This window comes from Anomaloglossus baeobatrachus, chromosome 3 (genome assembly GCF_048569485.1).
Source record: "Anomaloglossus baeobatrachus isolate aAnoBae1 chromosome 3, aAnoBae1.hap1, whole genome shotgun sequence".
NCBI lineage: Eukaryota > Metazoa > Chordata > Amphibia > Anura > Aromobatidae > Anomaloglossus > Anomaloglossus baeobatrachus.
Window position 1 is genome coordinate 393,034,861 of NC_134355.1, and position 26,147 is coordinate 393,061,007.

Sequence of the window (26,147 nt, forward strand, 5' to 3'; positions counted from 1 at the left end):
TTCAAGAGCCACCACACACAGACGTATCCAGGACATGGGCTACAACGATAGCATTCCTTGTGTCAAGCTACTGATAACAAATAGACAACGCCAGAAGTGTCTTACCTGGTCCAATGAGAAAAAGAACTGAACTGTTGCTCAGTGCTCCAAGGTGTTGTTTTCAGATGAAAGTAAATTTTGCATTTAATTTGAAAATCAAGGTCCCAGAGTCTGGAGGAAGAGTGCAGAGGCCACAATCCAAGCTGCTTGAGGTTTCGTGTAAAGTTTCCACAATCAGTGATGGTTAGGGGACCCACATCATCTGCTGGTGTAGGTCTACTGTGTTTTATCAACACCAAAGTCAGCACAGCAGTTCTGCCAGGAAATGTTAGAGCACTTGAGCACTTCATGCTTTCCTCTGCCGACAAGCTTTTTAAAGATGGAAATGTAATTTTCAAGCAGGACTTGGCACCTGCTCACACAGTATCACTGTGCTTGATTGGCCAGCGAACTCGCCTGACCTAAACCCCATTGAGCATCTATGGGGTATTGTCAAGAGGAAGATGAGAGACTCCAAACCCAACAATGCAGACGAGCTGAAGGCTGCTATCAAAGCAACCTGGGCTTCCATTACACCTGAGCAGTGCCACAGGCTGATTGCCTACATGGCATGCTGCATTGATGCAGTAATTCATGCAAAAGGAGCCCCAACCAAGTATTGAGTGAATTTACTGTACAGACTTTTCAGTAGGCCAACATTTCTGAGTTTAAAATCATTTTTTCAGTTGGTCTTATATAATATTCTAATTTTCTGAGATAATGACTTTTGGGTTTTAATTGGCTGTAAGCCACAATCCTCAACATTAACAGAAATAAACACTCAAAATAAATTGCTGTCTGTAATGACTCTATATAATATATGCGTTTCACTTTTTATATTGAATTACTGAAATAAATGAACTTTTTGGTGATATTCAAATGTATCAAGATGCACCTGTATTAGTAGAGAAAATTAAAATACCATTAGGAGGAGCCATAAGAAATATATAACATGGATGACGTAACACAGGAATATATTTTTTTTTTAAATTTTAATTGAAAAATCATTGTGTTTTGCATGTTCTAACTGATAAATAAGTAAATATATAAAAATATAGATTCAAAAAAGAAACATGAAAAATTATAGCAATCAGGTTTGTACTACCTGTGTAAGAACTGACTAGAGATGTACATGGTAGAAAGCACTTGGAGTGTAACTTGAAAAGTCTTAGGGCCACAATGTAATATTTGTTACAGGTGCCCCAATTGTGATTCATCATTTTTAGAGCTAGCTCCCTATTATTGGTCACTGGAACTTATTGGCCTTCTTCAGGCCCAAATGTGATCTCTTCAACTGGAAACCCTACAGTTACTCCTTTGATTATAAGTGCATAATCATCAATATACCAATCTAGAAAATGTTCCTTTAGTAAAAAATAATACAATAATATCCAAAACAATAAGTACCGATGCTGCAAAGGTTCTGTACATTTTAAGTGGACAATCAACCAATACCTATCAATATTATTTCATACTAATTAAATATCTGTTCATGTTTAGATCAATAAATCTAGAAAACCAATGAAAACTATTGTCTTTTCAAAATGCAACACTTCGTGAACTACATTTATTCAAATAAGACAAAATCAATGTACATTTTCCATATCGAAAATAAAAAATATACAGAAAATTCTTTACAATGTCTATGTACACACCCTGCACCCATGCATTGTGCTTAAAACATCAGTTTTCCTTTTTTCCTGAATGTAAATATAAAGTGAACACTAAAGCAAAAAAATATATAATTAAGACTTTTTGAAAAAATAAATACAGTTTGACCATGCCTATCATTTACAATTACTCTGAAAGGAATTTGGAAACCTCAAGTAGAACCTTAACAGTGGTTAAAATCTTTGTAAATGTACAGAGTTTCTATTTGTTGTTTAATGTTTCTGTGAAAAAGTCTGTTAAAAAAATAAGATGTCACATGTTTACTTCTCTGTGCCACTTGTTTCACTTTTTCACTGGAACAGTGAATATAGAGAACTGCAGCTACATCCCCCACTTCTCCCATTCTATCTGTTTTTCAGTAATTGTAGATTTTTTTTTGAGGATTGAAAAAGTTTCTGAATGTTTACAGACAGCCTCCAGATATGGAGAGAACAAGTTATGGCTGGAAGGTAAGGAAAGGTAAAGTATAAAGTACCCTAAAAAAACTTAACTGTTACGCTGGGAAAAATATAAGTATATTCATATTCCATCCCCACTGTGCCGAAAAAAATATTTGGTTGACCTTCATTGTATGGTGTTTACAGGCTACATTATTTCCAATAAATGAGAAAGTAGTGAATGTGTTCAGCACTGGTGCCGAACTGGAAGAGGGTGTGTAAGAAGTCAATTGTATTAATCACATCTTTGGATGGGATCATTGCATCCATTGCTTATCCAGTGCATAGGTGGGCAATTAAAGGTGACTAATAGCACAAACGTGGGTGTAATATGAAGGTACTTATATTTTTCTCAGGACAACATGACAGTTTTTTGCCTTTTATGATTTTTGTCTTTTAGGTGACCAACCCTTTTAAATTGCTAGTAAAATGATGAGAAAATCATTAAAATCATTAAGAGTAGAGATGAGGGGACCCGTGTATGTTTGGGTTTGCTGGGTTAAGTCGGACTTTAATCAAAAGTTTGTTTTGGGACCCATACTTGACCTGAAATGGTTCCTGTACCCCTACCCCATATAAGTCAAAGGGAACCCAAACTAAATGGCTTGACTCAAGGAACGAGTATAAAGGAAGTCAATGATTGGGCAGTTCGGCTCTCCGCCCACACACAGCCAACCATGAAGAGAGCATTTCTGGGGGAAGGACTACATTTTTTTCTTTTTTTTTGGCCACAGTACATCAAAAAACTTTGCTTTTACCCCTAGTGATAGCCATTCAGAGATTGCATGCGGATCTCACTGGGCCGAGCACCAAGCATAGCCGAGCATACCGATTCTCAGTCAAGTGATTAGCATATGAACAGCACCCAAACTCAGACATGGATTTTTTTTTTTTAAAAGTCCATGTTCAGATTCGAGCCCTGAGCACCTCCTGTTCGTTACGAACCCTGACCTCCATAGTTTGGGTTCGCTCATCTCTAATTAAGCGTTCTTCAATATGCATTAAAGAGATTATCCATTCTCTTCACTCCTTTGGATAAAATAACTGTCTTTAAGTGATAACTGGCTGCATAAGGAGCTTCCTTACTAATGTCCATAAAATGTAAGGGGTTATCTATCAAAAGATATATATCACCTATCCATTCAATAGGTGTTAGAAGTCTGAACACTGATAGTCACATTTACTAGAATGGGGATCCTGATTTCTGTTTTCCCTCCTTATAGCAGTTGGGATTAAATGGAGCTGCATGGTTACACATGTATACTCTTGGTAAATTTTTATCTTATAGATTTGAAATGCACGGTCAAACAGTATATAAAACTCAAAGGCATAAAAACCATTATCTTACAATGTGCAATGAGTCTAACAGTGTGAAAAATACACAGATGTAAAATGGCTACTGCCTTAAAACTAATATATTTTCTTACGCATATGAAAATAGATATGTGCACAGTATAAAAACTGCAAGTCATTACATTTAATTATCTATATGTACACCATTAAGTCAGCACCATTGGATTCAGTGCAAGCTTTCATAAACTTTGGTGGTGTATTTTCTAAAGCAGTTGCTGACTTTGCAGCTTATGGCTCCAGTGTATTGTAACAAAAAGAAGTTTGTAAGATCCATATTTCCTTCATGTAAATTTTCAGTTTGTCCCTCATACGGTACACCACTAATACTGTGCTTTTTATAACCTTCATATGAAAAAAATGTAACATACCACATTTAACAATATAACTGTGTAAAATAATTAAATAGGTTCTAGGAAAGTTAAAAGAAAAAAGGTTGGAGATAATGAAAAGAGAATCTAGGACTGATTGTGCACTCATGTGTACTGTTTATGTCCGGATTTAGTGACTTGTCCAATCTTCTATGGATCAAGTAGGCAAAAACATAAATGGTAACAGAATATAGTATACCTAAAAGGCTGCTAAACCCAACACATGGAATCTTACAGTGGTGTAATTCATATTTCCTTCATTATATGTTCTTTATAGTTAAAAAAATATATACATATGCCATGTATGTGCTAACAGAGCCTTATCGTAACCCTTTTATTATGTTAGAGTTGATGTAATGTTTGGTACTTCCTATAATGAAATTAATGTTCTCGTTGACAAAGTCTAACACCATATTTGACTCTTTGAAAGTAAGGAAATTCCATGATATGCACCATTTCTTGAAAATAATTAATTAGCAAGTACCAGGACCAAATAATGTTCCATTGCACCACCCAGCCATGCCAGGACAGCTTTCATAAGTGTTCTTCCACATCTTCAATGCAGCACATTCAAGAAGCAGAACTGGTATCTTCAATATATATTTAAGAAACCATTTATCTTCCGTTCAATCTTGCTCGTCCATGAGCAGTCGGATAATAACAATCCACTGGGTTACACCTCCCACTTATACCGGGAGTTCCAGCAGGTCCTTGAGCTCCGGGAGGACCAAGGTCACCTAAGAAAAAAAATCTTAACGTAAGTACTACATATGGTAAGTTTGTGTACTAATATACTTGAACCGCAAGACTTTGTGTTAGACACTACATTACTATTATTTTTCTTGGCCAAATGTCTGACTTCTGTGGAACCCAGTGGTTATGGGTGCTATGAACCTGTCTCTGCATTATAGTTTTAGGTTTTGATGGAAACCACAATGTAGATGTCAATAGAGCCTAATGACTGAAGAAATTAAAATATTAATATTGAAGAGGAAGTTATTTGTTTAATATTGTGCAAATATGACTAATATATGAACATATTACTGTACATACATATTGTATGATGGTGGCTTTTTAGATCTTATGTAACATTATTATTATTGGTCAATTTATTTGTTGCTTATTGATTGTAATGATGATTACTCAGTGTAAAAACACCAAACCATCCATGATCAAGATCAACTGGTCATACATAAAAGTTGTTTGCATTATTAGAAAATGTAAGTTTCGGCCATAGTGACACTTTCATTTGCAATGGATATGTTCGCATAATGCATCAGTCAGTGATGGAGCACTTGGGGATTAGGCGAGGATTGATGAACCTTCAATGATTTCAATGATGGAAATTCCCATAAGTTGCACAGAATGTTTCAAACCAATAATAATTTGTCATTTGAAAAGCTGTTCTGCGTATGGGTTGCACATTATTCCCTAATTATTCCAGTTGAAAGGCAAATCAAGATATCCCATTATTCATTACTGATAGCTAAAATGTTATAACTAACTAAACTTAAAAAAGCAGATTAGAAGCCTATTGGAATCAAGTACTTATAATTATATAATTGGCATCCTATAAAATACAGTGAAACCTTGGATTATGAACATAATTGGTTCCGGGAGTTTGCTCTTAAACCAAGTTACTCTTATATCAAAGCGAATTTTCCCAAAGGAAATAATTGAAATGCAGACAATTCGCTGCACAGCCCAAAACTATTTACTGTATTTATACAAACTTATTACTTTAATACAAAATAATGTACTGTATTCATATAAAATCATTACAGTACACTAATACAAAGTACTGTGCACTGCAGTACAGTAAAAGCATATAAAACAAATTAAATTGTACGTTAACTTACAATAGAATTGTTGGTGTGCGGGAGGTACAATACAAGCAATGTGCTGTACTGTTTATCAATAAGAAAGTACAATTCTGTATCCACAAATGCAAATTGATAGACATGCTATATAGTATATACTGTACTGTACAATGGTATATTGTGTACAGTATACAGGGAAAAAAACAGAAATATCCAACATCCAAATCCCAGTAGAAATCTCTTAAAATGTATCCATTTATTAGGTATGCATTAAAATCCCTTTCCTCTTTAAAACAATGCACACGTTGCAATATGTGACGCATTTCGGACTTATCGTCCTTAGTCTGAAACTACATATGTACAGAAATTTACCTCTAGAGCAGGTCAGAGCGCGGTGAAAGGACAGAACCGGAAGTATACATGGTGAGTATTTGCTCTTATTGCAAAGCATTGCTCATAAACTAAGTTGCAAATTTTCAGAAAGCTTTGCTTGTCTTGCAAAACGCTCTCAAACCAAGTTACTCTTAATCCAAGGTTCCACTGTACTTTCTTTGAGTTCTATTGGTAGGATAAGAGAACCTTGTAGATAGTAATGGAAACCACAACACTACAGATATGAAAATTATTTTATAGTTCCAACAGTTTTTAGAAATAACACATAATTATAATGGATTACATCTTGGCGCTGCTGTTCTTTACTCGTTCTCCACTCATTGCACTACTATCTGCAAGAATTGAGCAGATCAGACAAAATTTAAATTTGCCAAATTGGGTGTATTTTATGAAGTTTGCAATGAAATTATTTGCTGCAAATTAAATGTTCCTTATTATGCTCCAGGGTCTCTCCTGAAGCTCCTGGGCCCCAGTACAAAATCAGTGACAATATTCTGAGCTATTTCTATTACTGACTAGAGATGAGCAAACCTGAGGTTTGCTTTTTGAACCAAACACCAACTTAAAAAATCAAGATTTGGGTTTGGATGCTTTACATGCGAATTTCACTTACGTGAGTAATACTATGCTCAGGTACCCTTGATGCTCAGCCCTGTGCTAGCCGCTTGCAGTGTTTGAACTGCGCACACTGGGGGTAACATCAGCACAATTACATGTAGTGTGCAACCCAAAAACTTGTTTGAAAAATTCCGCAGACCCTCCTCCGGAAGTGATCTGCTTATGGCTGGCTGTGTGTGGGTGGAAACTCAAACTACCAATCAGTAACTTGCTCCGGTGTTTGGGTCAAGCTTGAGCCAGTGGAGGCTCAGCTCCTTTGCTGCTGGTGAACCAAACCTCCATGGAACCACTCATCTTTACTACTGATGTCTTTTTGTGGCATATGGATTTTCAGCACCCCAGGCCCAAGGGCCCAAGTGCAGCAGCTCCCTATGCACCTTAATAACAATAGCACTGTAATATACAATTCAAAAATGAAAAAGTGTATAAATTATATCTCTGACGTACACCTTTATCTGCACAAGGACAGCTATTACTCCCGGCATTCCCATACACTTGCATTCTTGAATTAGTTGTAATTGTGTGTTGTGTTAATAGTGAGAGTGTCTTGTCAGCCATTGGCAAACAACTGTGAAGATAGCTTATCTCTAGGAAAAGTAAAGGCCCAGTCACACACAACGACTTACCAGCGATCCTGAAAATGATGTGACCTGATAGGGATCGCAGATAAGTCGCTGGGAGGTCGCAGGTGAGATGTCACACAGTCAGATCTTACCAGCAATGCAGGAACAATGCAGGTCACAGTAGCGACCCGTATAACGATCTCAGCAGTCACTGTGATCCTGTCACAGTGTCAAACACAGTGATGTGTCCTGCCCAGCAGGACATCGCCTTTGAAGAAAATGGCCTGGACCATTCTGCAACGACTGGATCTCACAGCAGGGGCCTGACCGCTGGTAGGTGTCACACATAACAAGATTGCTAATGGGATCGCTACTGTGTCACGGAAACCATGACTCAGCTGCGATCTCGCTAGCGATCTCGTTATGTGTAACCGTACCTTTAAAAGGATTGTTCATTATAATTCAATATGCCTGATCCTACTCTCTCCAAAATTATCTATCCTGACATAGTTATCAGAATGGTTTGTTGGGGTAACTTGGACTGCCTTCCAATCCTATTGAAATTGGTGGGTTTGTCTGCTTTTAATATAATGTACATAGGGTTGATAATAGTATCTGTAAAAAAATGTAGCTTATGGAACAGCTGTTAAATATATAAATTAAGTTGAAAGTGAAAAATGTCCTTGTAACAGTTATGTATCAATATGGTTTCATGCTGTAACAAAAATAGTATTCAATGAATGAACTAAATTTATTCCTAATCATCAAAGTATTTGACTCATATAATAAAACATTGCTTAAAGCCAACAGAACTGTTTCAGCAAAGAAATACAGAAAAACACAGAAGGCAATGGGAAGTGATTACCTGTAGGTCCTGTGGGGCCTGGACTCCCTGGAAGACCAATTCCGAATTCACCTCTTTCACCTTTCTGTCCTCGTAAACCTATTAAAAAGAAGAAACAAATAATACATGAACACTGAATGTGCACAGAATGCCTCTTTAACTGCCTCCGTATTGCTGCAATGTAACTGCATGCCAATAATAGAAACTTAGAGACAGTCAATAAAATAAGCAGTAATATCCAGTGACTGACGGACTGACGTACATACAAAACAATAACATTTAAGAAGCTGAGCGTAGCACAATGGCACGTAATTGAACCATTTAGCAAAACTGGTCATCATAAGGTGCCAAATTACACAGAATGTTATAACTCTTGAGGGAGCCACATAATATTACGCTTTAAACACAAAAGGTTTTCCTTATGTGTTTATAGCTGTATTATTACTGGTGTATATCATAACCAATGTTATGCAAACAATAAAATCATAATAACAAAGCATTAAAAAAGAAATGACAAAATAATGTGAATATTGGGATGTGTGGAACCATAAAATATAAACAAAGCCTAGCAGTAGCGCACCGCATTATATAGAGCTCATAGTGGTGAATGTTTAGTTTATGGCACAGTGTCTATTCTATAACATTCACACTCTTGGATCTTTATTTATTTAGTAAAATTGACCCAAAGAGAAATAATGTTTTATTGAAAAATCTGTAAAATTAGTTTCAATTTATAAATATTTTTTTACTCCGTTATCACCAGATGATACGTGATAACGTGACCAATTGGAAATAACTCTTCTACATTTTGAAAAGTGCCAGTTGGAGGATGGATACAATTTTTTTTTTAAATCATCAAATATGCATTTTAGATTGCAATAATTATGTTAAAAATCTAAAGTATATAACATACAGTAGTGCTTTCACCAATTCATCTGGAAATATGTAGTTGAATTTACTGTAGATAGACAGCTAGTCTCAAGGCAACATGGGAAAGTTTACATAGTTTGGTACAAAACAAATAAATTGAGTCCTAGCTGAAAAGGTTGAAAGGTTCATACAATATTCTATATGTATAAAAATATATCAACCAGAACCTGGAGCAGTCAACAGAACTGTCATGGCTCCAGAACTGGAGTACAAAATTATTTCCCAAAACAATACTTCTAAAACTATAACACCCTTCAGCACTCTACTTTGTCACATGAAACTCTCCAGAAGCGTCCATCTGCAGTCCAGATATAGTTCCTCTGCACCTGAAGAAAATATTATTAGATGCTGTACATTTTAAACAGTTTTTTCCTTTGGTTACATGCACTTCTTTGATGGAATTAGGTTTTGCACCCTCCAGCTTTTTTCTGTGAAAACCCCAGTCAGTAGTTGTATAAGACAAAGCTATGCATAACCATTACAAGATCCGGTTTCCACCAAGATTTATTCAATATGCTCCAAAAATTCAAATAAAGATTCAAGATAAATATTACACATAGCTGCACGCCTTACACAAGCTCAACTCAGAGTTTCCCCTCATGGCTTTTTCTGGGACATCATGAAATGCATGAAATGATTTTAATCTTGAGAGTATATTGAATGAATGTTGCCGTAAACTGGATCTAGTAATGGTAATGCATTACGCAGAACTTTATCTCTTAGGCTAAGGACACACGGCGAGTAAAACGGAGCGAGTGGAATGCAATAAAAAAAATCACATTCCACATGGACCAATGTTACTCTATGGGGTCGCTCACATGTGTAATTTTTTTCTCAGCCCTAATCGGGCCAAGAAAACAATCGCAGCATGGTGGATTCCGATTAGTTTTCACTCACTCTCATACAAGTTTATGAGTGCGAGAGAAAAAATGTAATGCAAGTGCAGTGTGATAATTGCATCAGCTGACAATGGAGGAGATGGAGAGTTTAGTCCCTCCCTCGCCTCCACAGCACACGCCTTCTCCTCCACAGCTGTGCTGTGATTGCAGGATTGCATTACAGTGGCATGACACTCAGCATACAATCGCAGCAGAACGGAAGCCAAGTGTCATGTGATACACTCGTAGTAATGCTTGTGTGGCCCCAGCCTTAGAAAAACTGAAATTTGCATAGAACTCCCATGAAATCCTGAGTGGAATTTGCAAAAGTGAATTCCATCAAACAAGTGTGTGTAACAAAAGGAAGGCAATCATTGGAAAACTGTACAAGATCTATCTAAGGGCATCTTCTCCAGGTGATGGATAGAAATATCCTGATTGTACAGGGTCACTTCAGTAGCGTTTCATGTGACATCGTAGGAGTCTGATGTTTTTCAAGAAGAATCCAAGGTGTTTATATTAAAAAATGACTTAGACTAGTTTATATTTAACGATTGCATATCTGATGAAACATTTATATGTAATAAAAACAATAAAGTCCACGAAAAATACAAATAGGAACAGCAGTAAATTAGAAGACCTTCAGGAACCATAATGCCTGTAATAACCCAGAGACTAGTTAGTCATTAGTAACAACAGACCTTTTCCTATAGTGTCAGTTCTTTCAGGGTCACAATCCATGAACTTAGATGAACTGAAGCTAGAAATTAATTAGGATGCCGCTCTTTAATACCTCACAACAACTAGAAAACTGACAATTTGTTCATCAAAATATGTTGAGTTTGACTTGGGGCATGACATAGATTGTGTGGCTGCAAGTCCTAGAAGTATATTAAGGACATCTGTTAATTTAAAAACAAAATATAGTGTATTTCATTCCGAAAACAAATTGAGTTTGACTATTTTTACATGTTGTTGCGATGTATTTATCTTTTATTTTACAGAAAAACCTATTAAGGTTTGTTTAGAGCACTCACAACCAATGTAGTTGCATTTTCTGTTGTCACTTTAGTAGCAATAAAGAGAACCAAATACCAGGCTTTGACAATTACAAATATAAGGTCAATAGATGAGTTGATAGAAAGTTTATAACAGTATTTTGAGGTCATCAAGTTTTATCATATATCCTTTAACTACACAAGTGAGACCATTGTATTATAGACCCCATATTTTTAAGATTACAAAATACTAGAATAAATTTTAGCCTCTTTAACCAAGTCCTGATATCATTACAAGTCAAACTAAATAAGAAATATGTAACTGTCTTTGGCAAAATTAGCATGCAAGGACAAATGACTGTCGACAGAACTCCTCTAAATCCAGATCCACACTGGGTATGTATACTTGAAGGATCATTTGATGATAACAAAAAGGAAGTGCAATATTAACAATTTCCCATGATATGTGTCAACTTTCATTCCAATGAACACACATGGATATTTTATCATTCGGTTTAATGTACTCCTTTTAAGTACGATCTCAGTATATATCCTCCAACCACAAAGTGACCTCTTAATACAAGCAGTCTATTCATGTCACATTTTTCCCAGTTTAGGAATCCTTAGAACGTTACATCTTGCTACTGAGATTAAGGTCTCCATAAATCTTTTTTTTCCCAACATAAAAAAGTAAAGTTTTAGGCCTTTGGAGCACTTGCTCAGTGAATAGATAAAAATTAAAAGTGAAAGGCTGTGAGTGACCATGCGGTGCAGTCAATTCATGTAACTTGAACTAAAATGTGCTCTGGCAGATTTCTGTCAAGTGAAGCCCACAGCAGCATAGCCCGCATTCCCAGTGTGAGGACGTACCAGGGAAGACGAAAGCTTGTATATTGACGATCTAAGACGAGTGCTAATGTCTGAAGTATATCTACATTCATTTTTGCAATTTACAAGGACACAACCCATGCCTCATACAAGCATGCTACATTTTTAAAACATTGTCTGATCACAGCTGTAAGTACATGCAGCCAAGCTCATGCAGTTTGCTAAAACAAACACATACAATTTCATGCTAATAATTAATGTAAATACCTTTATGCCCAAAAATGACAAACATATTCTACTTTTCACTCCTAAAATACTTTTGTTATTTTTGGGCATAAAAGTATTTACATCAATCTTTCTGGTTAACATGATACCTCAATATAATTTTGTTTTGTACAAAAACATTTTTACAACAGCTGCACTATACTGCATTTCTGATATCCTGTTATATAGTATTGTGATTTTTTATAAATAACAGCATGTTATTTAGTATTACCCACTAAATCAGGAGGATATTTAATGTATAGACATGTTATTTATGCTTTTTAGGGTATATTTGTACTTGGCAGAATTGTTGCCAAAAATGTGGCAGTTTTCCCAATTATTGGTTTGCAGACATCCATGCTGCTGTTTGCAAAAACAACACTTTTTACATTGTAGATTTTGCATAAACTATAAACTGTGGCTCCATACTTAACCAGCCTGGATGACTCAAGGACAGAGATGAGCGAACCTGAACAGTAAAGTTCGGTGTAAGTATTGATCATGGATTTTACAAAACAATCAGTGTTCAAGTGTGGAGTTCAGATGCTTTACGTATGATGACTCGAGTGAGCATTGGTGTGCTTGGGTACGCTTGGTGTTCTGTCCAGTGTGAGCCACTTGCAGTGTTTGTATGTCTTGAACTGAGGGTATGATCAGCATTATTGTATGAAATGTGTACAAAAAAAAAAGAAAAAAGATCCACCCTTTCTCGCCTGGAAATGCTCTGTTTATGGCTGGCTGAATGTAGGCGGAGAGCCGAACTGCACATTTAGTGACTTCCAATGGGGTTTAGGTCAAGTTTTTCAAAGGTCAGCTGAACCCACCGAACCGGAACGTCAGCAGGTCTGCTCATCTGTACTCAAGGACTTTCTCAAGGACAATATTTTCACATTGGCGGGGGAGGTTGGAACACATTTGTTGTCTCTCAGGGTTGTTTTTTGTTCCCCTTCTTCCGAGAGCCGTAACGTTTTTATTTTTCCGTCAATCTTGCTGTATGAGGGCTTGTTTTTTTTAAATGAAACCATAAGTTTTACCATATAGTGTACTGGAAAGCGGCAACAAAATTCCAAGTGAAATAAAAATTGCAAAAAAGTTGAATTGCATGATTGTTTTTTGATATTTTATTCACCATGTTCACTATATGGTAAAATTCATGTGTCAGTGTGATGCCTCAGGTCGGTATGAGTTCGTAGACACCAAACATGTATAGGTTTACTTTTATCTAAGGGGTAAAAAATATTCACAAGTTTGTCCAAAAAAGTGACACTTTTTGCACCATTTTCCATGACCATTAGGATCTATGGCTCAGTGACAGCTTGTTTTTTTGCATTTCTAGCTGACATTTTTAATGGTACCATTTTTGTGCATATGATACATTTTGATCGCCTGTTGTTGCATTTTGCGCAAAATGTGCAGTGACCAAGGCGTTTGGAATTTTTTTGCGGCTACGCCGCTTACCGATCAGCTTGACTTTATATTTTGATAGATCGGAAATTTCTGAATGCAGTGATACCAAATGTGTGTATATTTTTTTATATTTTTAACTCTTTAATTTTCAATGGGGTGAAAGGGGGGGGCGATTTGAATTTTTGTTTTTTTTTTTAATTTTTTTACATTTTTATTTTACTAGTCCCCTAGAGGACTATAAGGATCAGCAGTATGATTGCTCATCCATTTGTGTTAATCATAGCTACACAGCTGAGATCACCAGAAATGATCATGTCTTATAACAGGCAGTGCTCTGCCGGCTGTTACAGGAAGTGAGTCATGATAGCTACAGGAGACATAACATCAACCAATGGCCCGACATGATCATGTCACGTGACTTCTGATGGCGACGAGTGTGTGAACATTTACTGCGGCGGGGATTTAAATTGCATTGTCACAGTTTGACAGAGGGGTTAACAGGTGCAGGTGGATTGTGGATCCACCTGCACCTGCAAGGCACACATGTTTGCTGTACAAATCAGCAGAAATGTACGCGGAATTACCCCCAGCTGTCCGCAGCAGCCACAGGTAATTACAGCTTGATGGCTTAGGACGTACCAGTATGGCCCACGGTTGTTAAGGGGTTAATGTTTAGTTTTGGCCAGCTTTATTGATGCTTTGTTTTGTACCAAACATTACTATAAGCTTAACTTGTAAAGGAAAAAGACCACACACATGAACTTCCAGGAAACAGGTTACCATATATCATACAAAATAAACTTTATTTCATGATTTGAAGATACATGCTATGAACCGCATTGACAATTATCAGGTAAGGATTTTGCATAGCTGAATAACAAATTTGAAAAAACATTTAGAATTGTAGGCTCATCATTCATTGAGCTGCAGTAAATACAGTAAAACACTTAGGCTCTCTTTACGCTGGCATTTGTTGCTTTCTCTCCAAGGGTCTTGCATTATTGACATTAGGAATCGAATAGTCTACAATTCTTTCCTTGCCTTCTTGATTCATCATAACTATTTCTTTTATTAATGAAAGCCATGATGCTAGTGTGAAGAGAACCTAACCCTTCTTTATTAAGCAATTAATTCATTCATAGTTTAGACCAGTTTTCTCAACTCTAGCCTTAAAGAACTCCCAACAGTTTATGATTTAGGGATATTCGATATTAAATAAAGCTGTCTTTTTTATAAGGCCTTGACAAAAATTATATTATTCCTTGGGTAATACTGAGAAAATCCAGAAAACATGAATTAATGGGTGTACTAAGGAGTGGAGTTGAGAAATAATATTTTTTCACTGCACTTCAAAAGGTAAAATGAAAGAAAAATGATCTGAAATATGAGCCCTTTGTAAAGGGGTTTTATGTACCAAAAATGAATAAACAGTACTAATAAATACCATAGTAGATATTTAAAAAATCATAATACTTTACAATATGGTAAGGAATAGTTTGATTGAAATCTTTTCGATATCTTTGAGAAGATCACCTTGTGAAGTCTATAGCTGGGTTTACACACTGCAACATCGCAAAGGACATCGCTGTAACGTCACCGGTTTGGTGACGCAATAGCGACCTCCCTAAGTCTCTGCTAAGTCTCTGGTGAGCGTTCAAACAGGCAAACCTGGCCAACAACTCAACAGCGATCCGGACCTGCAGAGCGACCTAGCTGGTTGTTGGGGACGTTGATAAGCAGCCTTTTGAAAGGGAAGTTGCTTACAAAGTCGCTGCAAAGTCTTCACACACTGAAACTTCATGCTGCACAGCGGGAAACAAAGGACCTAGGAATGGTCCTGAATGATTTGTAACGATTACAACTTCACAGCAGGGGCCGGGTCGCTGATAGGTTTCACACACTGCAACATCGCAAACAACATCGCTATTGCGTCACAAAACCGGTGACGTTACAGCGATGTCGTTTGAGATGTTGCAGTGTGTAAACCCAGCTTATGACTTTCTTTCACTACTACTTTTCTAGCCCCTTTCACACTGAATAAATATTTAAACACCAATTTACTTACAATGTGTATAGATTTCCAGTAAAGTGGAATCTCATATAAGTACTATCAGGATTTAAAACAACACGTAAGTAGGAAATTTGAGGCTAATGGTCAGTCAAAAAATTTGCAAAATTATGACTTTTTTAATATAAATGAAATACAGGGAATTGAAAAACATTACAAGAATGTTTTTAAAAAAATTCAACATGAAAATTTTGTTATTTAGTGATTAAAAATTTAATTTAGGAGTTATATAGAGTCCCATCATCATAGGTTTCAGTGATGGACTTCCAAATGATCTTCTCACATGGATCTATCATCAATCATAAAATTATTTTGACAGAATTTAAGCGCTATTTAGTCATACTGATTTCTCATTGTTATTTTGTTCACATTAATATTCATACTTATACATACACTAAGGCCCCTAGTTTCAGTAAAAGCTTGGTAATTGTACCAATTTGTAAACAGTAGACATCTGAAAACAATTTTAACCAGTACATTCTAAGACTAGACTGATATGCTTTAGTTTTAGCATTGAAAACAACTCATAAAATTGACCCAAGCTATGGTTGTCCTACAGATACCAGTAATATTAGTGTTATCGATAAAGTGTCATCACATTCACATTAATTCCAGAATGATAGCAATGTAATAAAAGCCATTCATTAATTTTAGTAAAACGAACTGGAATTTCAAATAATATAATTAATATCTTCACCTAAATGTATTTGAAGAACAAAACTCTAATTAAAATGGGCTTTACAGGATGGCTTTTTCATGCTGTGGCTTCCTTCCATAGCTGATAGGTGTGAGTGCCAAGAGGTGGAATCTACCAATCTGACATTAAAGGCATATCCTAAGGATTGGGCACAAACAATGTCATCCTGGAAAACCACTTTAATAATATACTGGGGAATGTTATATCTTTACTGGTAGACATTAACTTTTTTTTTCTTGCCTCTCAGTACAGTGCCATTCCCTCGATGAGCTGAAACTTGAGACAGACTGGTTACTAAAGACATAAGGAACAGCTGCAGCCTTACATTGTGAAGTCAGGCCACACTTTCCAAATAATAAATCTGTCATGTAGGAATGGCATTGAGTCAGGGGGAAAGAAAAGGGGGAAAGAGTCATTTTATTTAGGTATTTTTTAAAAAATAAGCTTAGGTGCAGATATATGTAATTTGACATGGTGTTTAGTAAGATGAAATTAGAAATTTCCTAATACGAACTGCATACGTTGGGCCTGATTCATCAAAGCTTTCCTGCCAGTAAAATTCTGGTGTAAAAGCTTGGAAAAGCTGCTAAGTTTAGGCACAACTCAGGATTTTGTGACTTTTGCCATTTTCATTCCAGGTTCTCCAGATCAAACAAAATAGTTGAAGCCGATAGGGGTAGGATGCAACAACTCAACTAATTCATCACAAGCTGGGGCATTCTGTACTCCAGAAATCCTATTCCAGTTTCTGACTGTGGTGAGAGTTCTGGTGCACACCATTTGTCAGAGACTTCAGATTTCTGAGGATGCTTGCACCTTTTCATCCATCAGGAGCATTTGACTCCAACATGCCCCCTAATCAAGACCGCCATGAACAACACTGGTCTTTATGAATTTCTGAGATGTGATGATCCTTGTGTACTTACATTTGTAATCCATGTAAGAGAAGCTGTGTAATTCAGATGTTAAAATGAGCATTTTATGAGTGCAGCTATTTAGTGAGAGAGTTTAAGTCTGCTGAAACGCTACCTACTTAGCCTGACTGACAGCTGTAGCTTGTAATGGGCAGAATGCGATTTCAGCAGCAGGAAATACATTGAGGAGTTGTCAATCAGTCTAGGTGGGCAGGGACTAAGTTTAAACTATGACTTGGCCTTTCAAAGGTTACGACTTCATAACTTTGTTGAGTGTATCGGTTAAGCTGTTAGTCATTGTATTCCTAGCAGTCAGACTGTTGGGCTTTGAGATTGGCCATTTACTAAAACCAGTCAAGGCATTTGTATCTATTTTTTCTGGTTGGACATCTTCCCATAGATAATTTGTTTCTTTGAAAGTACTTGGAATTTTATGTTCTATTTCCATCCTTTGTGGATGAACTTTATTCACAAATACTACACCATTGCAACTGTTTTCCTATCTATACTACACCATCCAATATAAATATTCACACACTTGTCTATTAAAAGTATACCACACCGTGGAAATACCCCTTGTAACATTTCCTTAGAAAAATACAATTACAAGCTATTGTCAGAACTTTTGAAAAATATGGATTTGATTTTCCCAGTGAGTGTTTAATAATTCAAAAGAATGTGATACAGATAACAAGCAAAGCTAGAATAAAGAGACTAGGCAAGTGCAGAAGAGATTAATTTGTTTGTAGCCAAACACAATTTTCTTCCAGTCTATAGTATACATAGGCTGAATTTGCATATTAAGAAAGCGCACAGCTTTTGTTTTTGAATTTCTGACCTTGCGGGGATAAAATGTATTCAGATTTAGTTATGTACTTTGTCACACTGCTTGCCCACATTTTATGAGAAAATAACATCTTCTCAACTATACAACAGGCACCAAATAATAATAAATAAATACAAACTAATGTAAAAAATATGTGACATGTACTTAGCCAACAACCTGATATTTGGGTCCCATAGTTGCATAGCTTAAAATGCTTTACTTTAACAAGCTACTTCCTTTATTAGGTTAGTAATGGGATTGCCTTGATCATATATTATATTCCATTGCTGTTAAAATATTTTGGAATAATTTGCAATAATTGCATATACTGATAAATTATTGAGCATACTGAGTATTATAAAAAGATGTACTTTATAAAATGGAAAATTTTAAAGATTGTAAACATTGAGTACCCAGAGTTGCCAAAAACATGGGATACTATATAATGGTTCATAGCAGGAGTAAATAAAAGCAAGCCTAACATATGCCGCAGACAGTGGCGTAACTGGAATCTGATGAGGCCTGGTGCAGAGTTTGAGCCCCCCGTTTGTTCATCAGATGTATGCGTGGCCACTTATAGCACTTGCAGCTGTCACACCTGTCAGCATATTCTCTGCTCCTCCCCATGCCCAGGATTGTGTGTGTGGGGAGCAATGAATATTCATAGCCTTAATCGGTGGCCGGCAGATTGCAGTGCAGGGGTCTCACATCCATCTGAATCAGGGGCTGGGGCCGACGGGCCCCCTGCATCCCTGAGCCTGGTCGTAGTGGCGACCTCTGTGGCCGTGGTTGTTACGCCTCTGGAAGCAGATTTGCTTTGAGTTTTTGTTTGATCACTAAATGTTTGATATATGCAGGTCTCGTGTCTGGAACCATTAGCTATCTTTAGAACAAGGGTCCTCTGAACTCATACTGAGCTGGCATCGGCCAAAAGATGGTGACCAATGAGAAACTCACTTAATTCATTGCTTTTGGAGTTCCAAATAGAGCAGAACAGATATGGATATGGAAATGTCTCATAAAATATTTCCTTTAACAACTTTTTACTCCACTCCAGCCGGTAGCAGACTGGTAGAATTTTGCTAACTGTATAGATAAGCAATCTGAATGCCAATTTAGAAAAAATTATTTTATTTCTGAAACCATAGTTGATAACAATTTAACAATATAGAGAAAGGCACTGTGATAACCAACAAAGCTCAACCCCGCTCAACACTTTAACATATACTATTACAGCTAGACCCACATACAGTATGAGATAATCGTACCCATATAATCCAGTAGTCAATGGAATATAAGGCATTAGTTATGTACATATCAACAAATGTCACTCATAAACATGGGCAAATTTGTAGAAGTGCAAAATCCAATGAAGATCATATAAATTAACATTTTATTGGCCAAAAGTTGTTAAGTCCAACTATCTCATAAACATGCAAACTTGGCTGGGCAGAGCGAAAATGTTTATTTCAATAGGAAGAAGAGATAATCACTCACACTAGCTTATCTCTTACATGCCACTAAATTGACAGAATCCTCTTTACACAAAATCCGCTTCTTGGTGAGACACAAGAGATCCCAACACATATGATACTGTCTGCCAGTCCTGCTTTAAAGGGTTATTTTCATCTTCATAATTGGATGTTATTTGTTAAAACAGGCACTTTTGCAGTTTACTATTTATAAAAATTGGCATATTAACATTTTCTTGTTGTTTACTGCTCATTGCCTGACTGACCACCACTGCTATTTAGCCGCAACGCGCTGTGCTGAAGCTGACCTTAATTATATTGTAACAGCGAGCTCCTGCTTACAAAAGAGCTTGTAAACACTGCGTATGAGCTGATATTTATTGATGGTCGGTTACCAATCAAAAGAGCTGTAAACAACTGCTGAAAATTATAATAATTAGTAAATTGCAAAATTGCTTGTATTTACACGCATTATCCAACCAAGCATTTATGAAGTCAGGAATAATCCTTTTATGTTATGTCTATAACCTTAAATGTTTAACACTATCCTGCTAGTTTTCTCAAAATTATTTACCAAACTGTACATGAATTAGTAGAATAAAATTTCCAGGTTTTCTTTCCTGAAACTTAATTTCACAGTGTTACTAAATGTGGAAGTATTTAAAGAGAAGTCTTCTGTAAACTGTTTTCATATTCCAAAGTGTCTGAGGTATAAATGAAGATTAGCATTCAGTATGAAAATCATGAAGCCTTTCGCATAAGCATATTCTAAAACTGGAATTGGTGGGAAATTCATTCGGAACAACAATTAATATCTCTATTCTATAGCTAAAACCCAAACATGAATACTAGTGATGAGCGAGAATGGCCATGCTCCGGTGCTCGGTACTTGTAACAAGCAGTTGGAGGCTTAGATAGATGTGACTCAAGTACACAAGTGTAATGGAATTCAATGGGGGACTGAAGCATTTTTCCAAGAAAACTTCCCAAAAAATTCTCGAGTCCCTCATTGACTTCCATCATACTCTGGTACTTGAGTCATGCCCAACCGAGCACCCAACTACTCGTTACAAGTACCAAGCACCCAAGCATGGTAGTGCTCACTCCTCACTAATTACTACACAGCAAAAGCCAAGCAGTAAACTCAAAGTGTAAACTGAGAACAGGAGGTATTCTGTGTTTTGTTTTTGCAAAAAGTTACATTGAATTATAGATCCATATCCATATACAGTATACAGTAGATGCCTCCACAGTGACATAGGAGAATTTTCCATATGTTAGATGGGACAGAACACAATAACACAAAACGAATACACTTTTTTCTTTTTTTTAGACTAACCCTTAATTAAGCATTTTCTTACTAAAGTTAGAATATCAGTATAATCACTGTCAGCAACAGCTGAACTACAATACTGTATGTGAATTTTATAGTTCTCTCCACTGGCCTATATAAAAACAATATCTCCTAATACGTTTATGTAGTTTGATGAAATATGACTTTGTAATTTAAAAGGCAAAAATTATTATGGCGTTTGAGTCCTATGAATATGTCCTACTGATATGATACCAGTCATTCCATTGCCTGATTGAGGAATAGAAAATAATAAGAGATCACTGTCCTCATGCCAAAATATGGGCCCACTGGAAAATTATCTATACCCAGGTCACTCACTACTAATCCATTATTTGTGACCAGGAGCACTTGTTCAAATGCAGAGTCATCAATAATCACAAAATTGCAAACATATCCAAAAAGCAAAAGTTTAGATCAGAGGTTCACAACCTACGACCTAAGGGTCACAATACTTTTCTGGGCAAGCCCCAACCATCTGGACATAGACATACTATTTGGACTCTGCTGGTTTCAGACACTATTCCTTGCCAGAGAGAAGAAGTGTAGTGTATAGTGCAGATCAATGACAGATAAGTTCACTATGTGTCCCTCTCTGGAATCCCAAAATATTAATAGACTTTTTTGGGGGGCCACTGTGTAGCACTCCAGAAAGAAGTTGATGACAAGGTGTCCATACATGAATGAGGCTCTCTTCAATGTAGTTTTATGGGAGAGTAAAGCAGATTTGAGCAACTCACGATAAGTACAGCATGTATGATCTCTTCCTTTCTAGAATACAGACAGGTGAGAAGGTGACCCCTCACTTGCATATACTTCACATATAGGTCATTTAACTAAAATATTTAATTAAAATCCCTGATCCTAATTTAGCTTCTATTTATTCCATCTGAAAATGTGGCTCTTAGACCTTTATAGTAGAAAAGGTTATTCTTGCCTAATTTAGATATATAGGTATATTCTTTATTATAAATATCTTCTTTTTCTATATAGTGCAGTTCCACATGGTTTACTTATACCAGCCTATGATTGAAAAGAAAGCAACTAAAGCCGGCGTCACACGTGCTGATATGTCATGCGATCGCATGAGCGATCGCACCCGCCCAATCGTTTGTGCGTCACGGGAAATTTGTTGCCCGTGTCGCAGAAAGTCGTTAACCCCCTTCACACGTACTTACCTCCTAAACGACCTCGCTGTGGGCGGCGAACATCCTCTTCCTGAAGGGGGAGAGACGTTTGGCGTCACAGCGACGTCACACAGCGGCTGCCCAACAGAAGCGGAGGGGTGGAGATGACATCCCGCTCACCTCCATCCTTCCACTTTGCCGGAGGCCGCAGGTAAGCTGCAGTTCGTCGTTCCCGAGGTGTCACATGGAGCGACGTGTGCTGCCTCGGGAATGATGAACAACCGGCACGCAGAAGGAGGAACGAGTTTATGAAAATGAGCGACGTGTCAACGAGCAATGATAAGGTGAGTATTTTTGCTCGTTAACAGTCGCTCATAGCTGTCACACGCTACGATACGTCAAACGATGCCAGATGTGCGTCACGGAATCCGTAACCCTGACGACATATCGCCTGATATATCGTAGCGCGTGATGGGGCCTTAAAAGTGTGAAGTTGTCTGGACTTACAGCCATATACAACATTTTGGGTACAAATTTTCACTCTGATTTATTTGTGCAGCAATGTTTGTAATTTTGTAATTCGTTTTATCTCCACATTTCTAAATCATATGTGACTACTGGCTCCTGATCATCACTTCATGTTGGACAAGTCAAACAAATTTCTATAATCGATCTGGGATAGGTTTTATAAAACTTTCAGTGATGAGAGAAACAAATCAGTAGGTAAGTGACCACCAGAATTAAGCAATCTAAGTCACTGAAAATCACAGAATTATTAGACTATGAACTAAAATATCTAATCCTGCCATTAGAAGTTGCCTGTACTTGGAGATACTTTTTCACACCATGTACTAGAAATTCAAAAGCAACTGCAATAAGCAACAAGTAAAAGGCCATTGTCATTTGAAGTTGCTTGTAGAATAGTTGTGCCGACTCTGCGCCAAAAAGGAATATCTATCCACTTGTGGGGAGTGTATTATTCTTAATTATGCCAGACGTATTGTTCCTTTGTTTAGCGAGTCAAGGTACATGGGCCATTGTTTCATGTGGGACTGTCAAGTGTCCTTTTTGTGTGCTAACTTGTGGAATGGCAGCTGATTGCAGATTGCATCAGCACCTTGCAGTGCACTAGACGTCGTCATCTGCAGTATAATTGAACTATTGAGCAGTGAGGAAAAACCCATGATTTTCTTCCCCAATCTTGTGGGACACAATGCCCTGAAAAGAAAACTGAGGGATATCAAAAGGGGTCTGCTCCTATAACCTATCATTCTACATGACTTTAGCCTTGGGACCATGGTTCCAGCTGGTGGATTACTAAAATGCTCCACTACCTAACACTGAGTCCAGTAATTAGTTTAGAGAACCCAATCCGGTCACCTGGCCACATATCTCGCTGTTCTCGGTCGGCTTCTTAAGCTTCCTGCTATCTCCTTTTAGTGGGATGCTCAACAAAAGTGGGGTGCTGCTAGCTGGGGTAGTGGCCCTGGATGCCCCAAAGTTGAGGAGATTCTTTTACCTGGCGAGTCAGTAGGAAGGTGAGACTCTGTCAATTGTACTATCTTGTGCCCTGCTGTACTATAAACTATTATGTGTTGGGAACCCAATAAAGTCTTACCGGAGTGTGGTAACCTCCCCCTATGTTGTCTGAGTAGTGAGGAAGCAGTCCTGGACCATGTGGTCTTTTTAAATACAGCCAGGCCAATGTATGACAGCATTGCTGACCCTCATTTCTCCACAATAGTCAATTAAAATAATTTTATTTACCAATAATTAAGGAACACCTCAAGTGTCTGGCACGTTGGAGCAATTTTTCTGCAGAAAAACCTGTTTTTGGTCAAATAAAATAATCTGCACTTATGATTATCACATAAGATATCAAATCCTGTAAGCAGAAGTTATTATAAATAACAGTGACTTTTACAACAATTAAATCTTTAATCTTTGAAATGCAATAATTTTAGTAAAAAAGTACCCCCAAGTAATTTCCTTTTGAAATTAAGTATTAATATCCCTTCATATAATATTCAGAATGTTCATTACCTGAATACTTGGAAAACATTTAAACACAGTTGAAAAACCCTCCTACACAAAAAATGTACGTTTAAGTATAAAGCAAAACAATATTTCAACATTATTACTATTGCATAGAAAATTAGAATGATACTATGCTATAAATGTAAACATTAGTCAAAATGCTATATGCACCATGACACTGAATGTTCTGTGAATGGGATATATGAAGCCTAGCCTTTTGTAAGGCTAATAAAGGCTAGCACGAGACTGAATGTTAGCCACTATAGTGTGCACTGGAAGTAAACAGATTGGAGAACAAAGTGACATTCATATATACCTTTTTTAAAAAAATATCCCTGCCTTTTTTTGTGTGAATTGAATGACTGTTAGTAGGTAAAATACCATGTTCACATGTAGCTTAAATGGGTTGCCCACTACTAGGATAACCCCTTTTGATTCCGCTTGTTTCCTCCAGTTAAAATAAAATACCCTCTACTGACTTCCCATTCTGGCGCTGTGCCAGAGCTGTGGTTTGGGGCTTATGTGACATTGTAACGTCACGGGAGCCTCCTGTCCAATCACCGCCAGCTTCTCTCGCCACACCATCATATCAAATCATTTAGTCAACAGGAAGTGACGCTGCCGCTGCCACTGCCACTCACTTTCTGTTGATTGCTCAATTGGTCTGAAGGCGTGGTGAGAGAAGTCAGCAGTGACTGGACATGAGGCTCGCGTGATGTCACAATGTCATGTGAGGGCCAAACTGCGGTCACCGACGGCGCTGGGACGGAGCCAGAATGGGAGGTGAGTACAAGGTTTTTTCTTTAACTTGGGGAGACAATTGAAAACAGAAGGGGCTGTGCTGTAGTGGGAACCCCCTTAGATGCTGGGTAGAAAAAACAATTTTTTACGGTAAGTGGGAACATGGGCTAAAAATGTAATTTTAGACAATAGCAACTGTATTGGATGCAGCTTAATGGTGATAGACACACTTAGGGAAAGGTTCAATCTCTGACTGCCTGATCCTCAGATGAAAACAGTGTGTCAAAGCATTCATCTGAGCTAGTGTCATACCAGCAGGAGAGGACTACTTTGGGTATGTTACTATACTTTGTCATTACCCTGCCATTACTTTTAGGGAGTAGTTCACAGACCTTATATGATACATATAGCAATGAACGCCTTTCTATATGTCCTCTGCTGTTATTTCTGATGTCTATTTCTCACTGTTGTTTTCATGCTCAGACCTTGATTTTTTTTTAATAAATATTGTTTTTCTATATTTACAATGTTTATGAACTCATTATCATTCCCTTTGTTCTCCTTTTCTTTGTGTTTATTTTATGAAGTAGTCTGATGAAAATCTCTCCGTAAACAGTACTGAGGAATAGTATTGTTGTAGCCGTGGCATATATTATGCCATATAGTATGTTATCTGCATTTTGATAGCAATTTTAATTTTTCTTCATTGAAGCAAAACCACATTCCAGTATTTTCCCTATTTCAGTGTTCTTTGCAATAGCCTGGAGGATGCAAACAGGCTAAAGACCTTGTTTGACATAGTTCTGGCTATTGACACCCTATGGCCATGTTAAAAGGTTAAGGCACATTTTCAGGATGATTAGAGTACAGATATTTTTAATGTTTGTTTATGAGAACTGAACTCCCAAAAATAGAATTTTCCATGAATGTCAGATACCGTATTTTCTAGTTTATAAGACGCTCCGGGTTATAAGACGCACCCCAAATTAGGAAAAAAAATAGGAGAAAATAATTTTTAATGTTAAAATGATGGTCCGTCTTATAATCCTAGTGTGTCTTAATTTTAATGCTTAACGGGGAAAGTGGCGGTGGTGGAGCAGCTCAGGAAGGTCATAGGAGACAGGGTCAGCAATGCTGCGGGCTCAGAGAAGGGATTGCTGCATCTTAGGAGGGTTAGTCAATGGAGGTTTGGCAATACTGCGGCCTCAGGGGTGTCACGGCTGCAGGCGCCATTGATCTGACGTGCTGCGAGGGTGTCACTGCAGTGCAGAAACTCAGGAGGTTCACAGAACAGGGTGTTGGTGTGTCCTACTGGTGGCAGACACCTGATCTGACTGCGAGATCCATTGAATCACCTGCGGTTGGTGCGATAGACTTCAAGAAAATGGCCACAGAGGTGATGTGTGCACACAAAAGTCTCCATGGCCATTTTTTTTGAAGTCCATTGTGTCAATCAGCGCACGC

At 37.3% G+C, this 26,147-nt stretch overlaps 1 protein-coding gene across 1 annotated transcript in view; it reads right to left on the reverse strand.

Annotated features, from left to right (window-relative positions):
- Positions 1-878: 878 nt before the first annotated feature.
- The window catches only part of COL19A1 (collagen type XIX alpha 1 chain), a 1,307,565-nt gene continuing 1,282,296 nt past the window's right edge, over positions 879-26,147 (reverse strand). Inside the window, exons 51-52 of the mRNA XM_075340245.1 lie at positions 8,167-8,244; positions 879-4,644 (exon numbers count right to left, since the gene is read on the reverse strand). Coding sequence (XP_075196360.1) covers positions 4,523-4,644; positions 8,167-8,244 — 200 coding nt within the window. The 3' untranslated portion in view covers positions 879-4,522. The remainder of the gene's footprint in view (positions 4,645-8,166; positions 8,245-26,147) is intronic.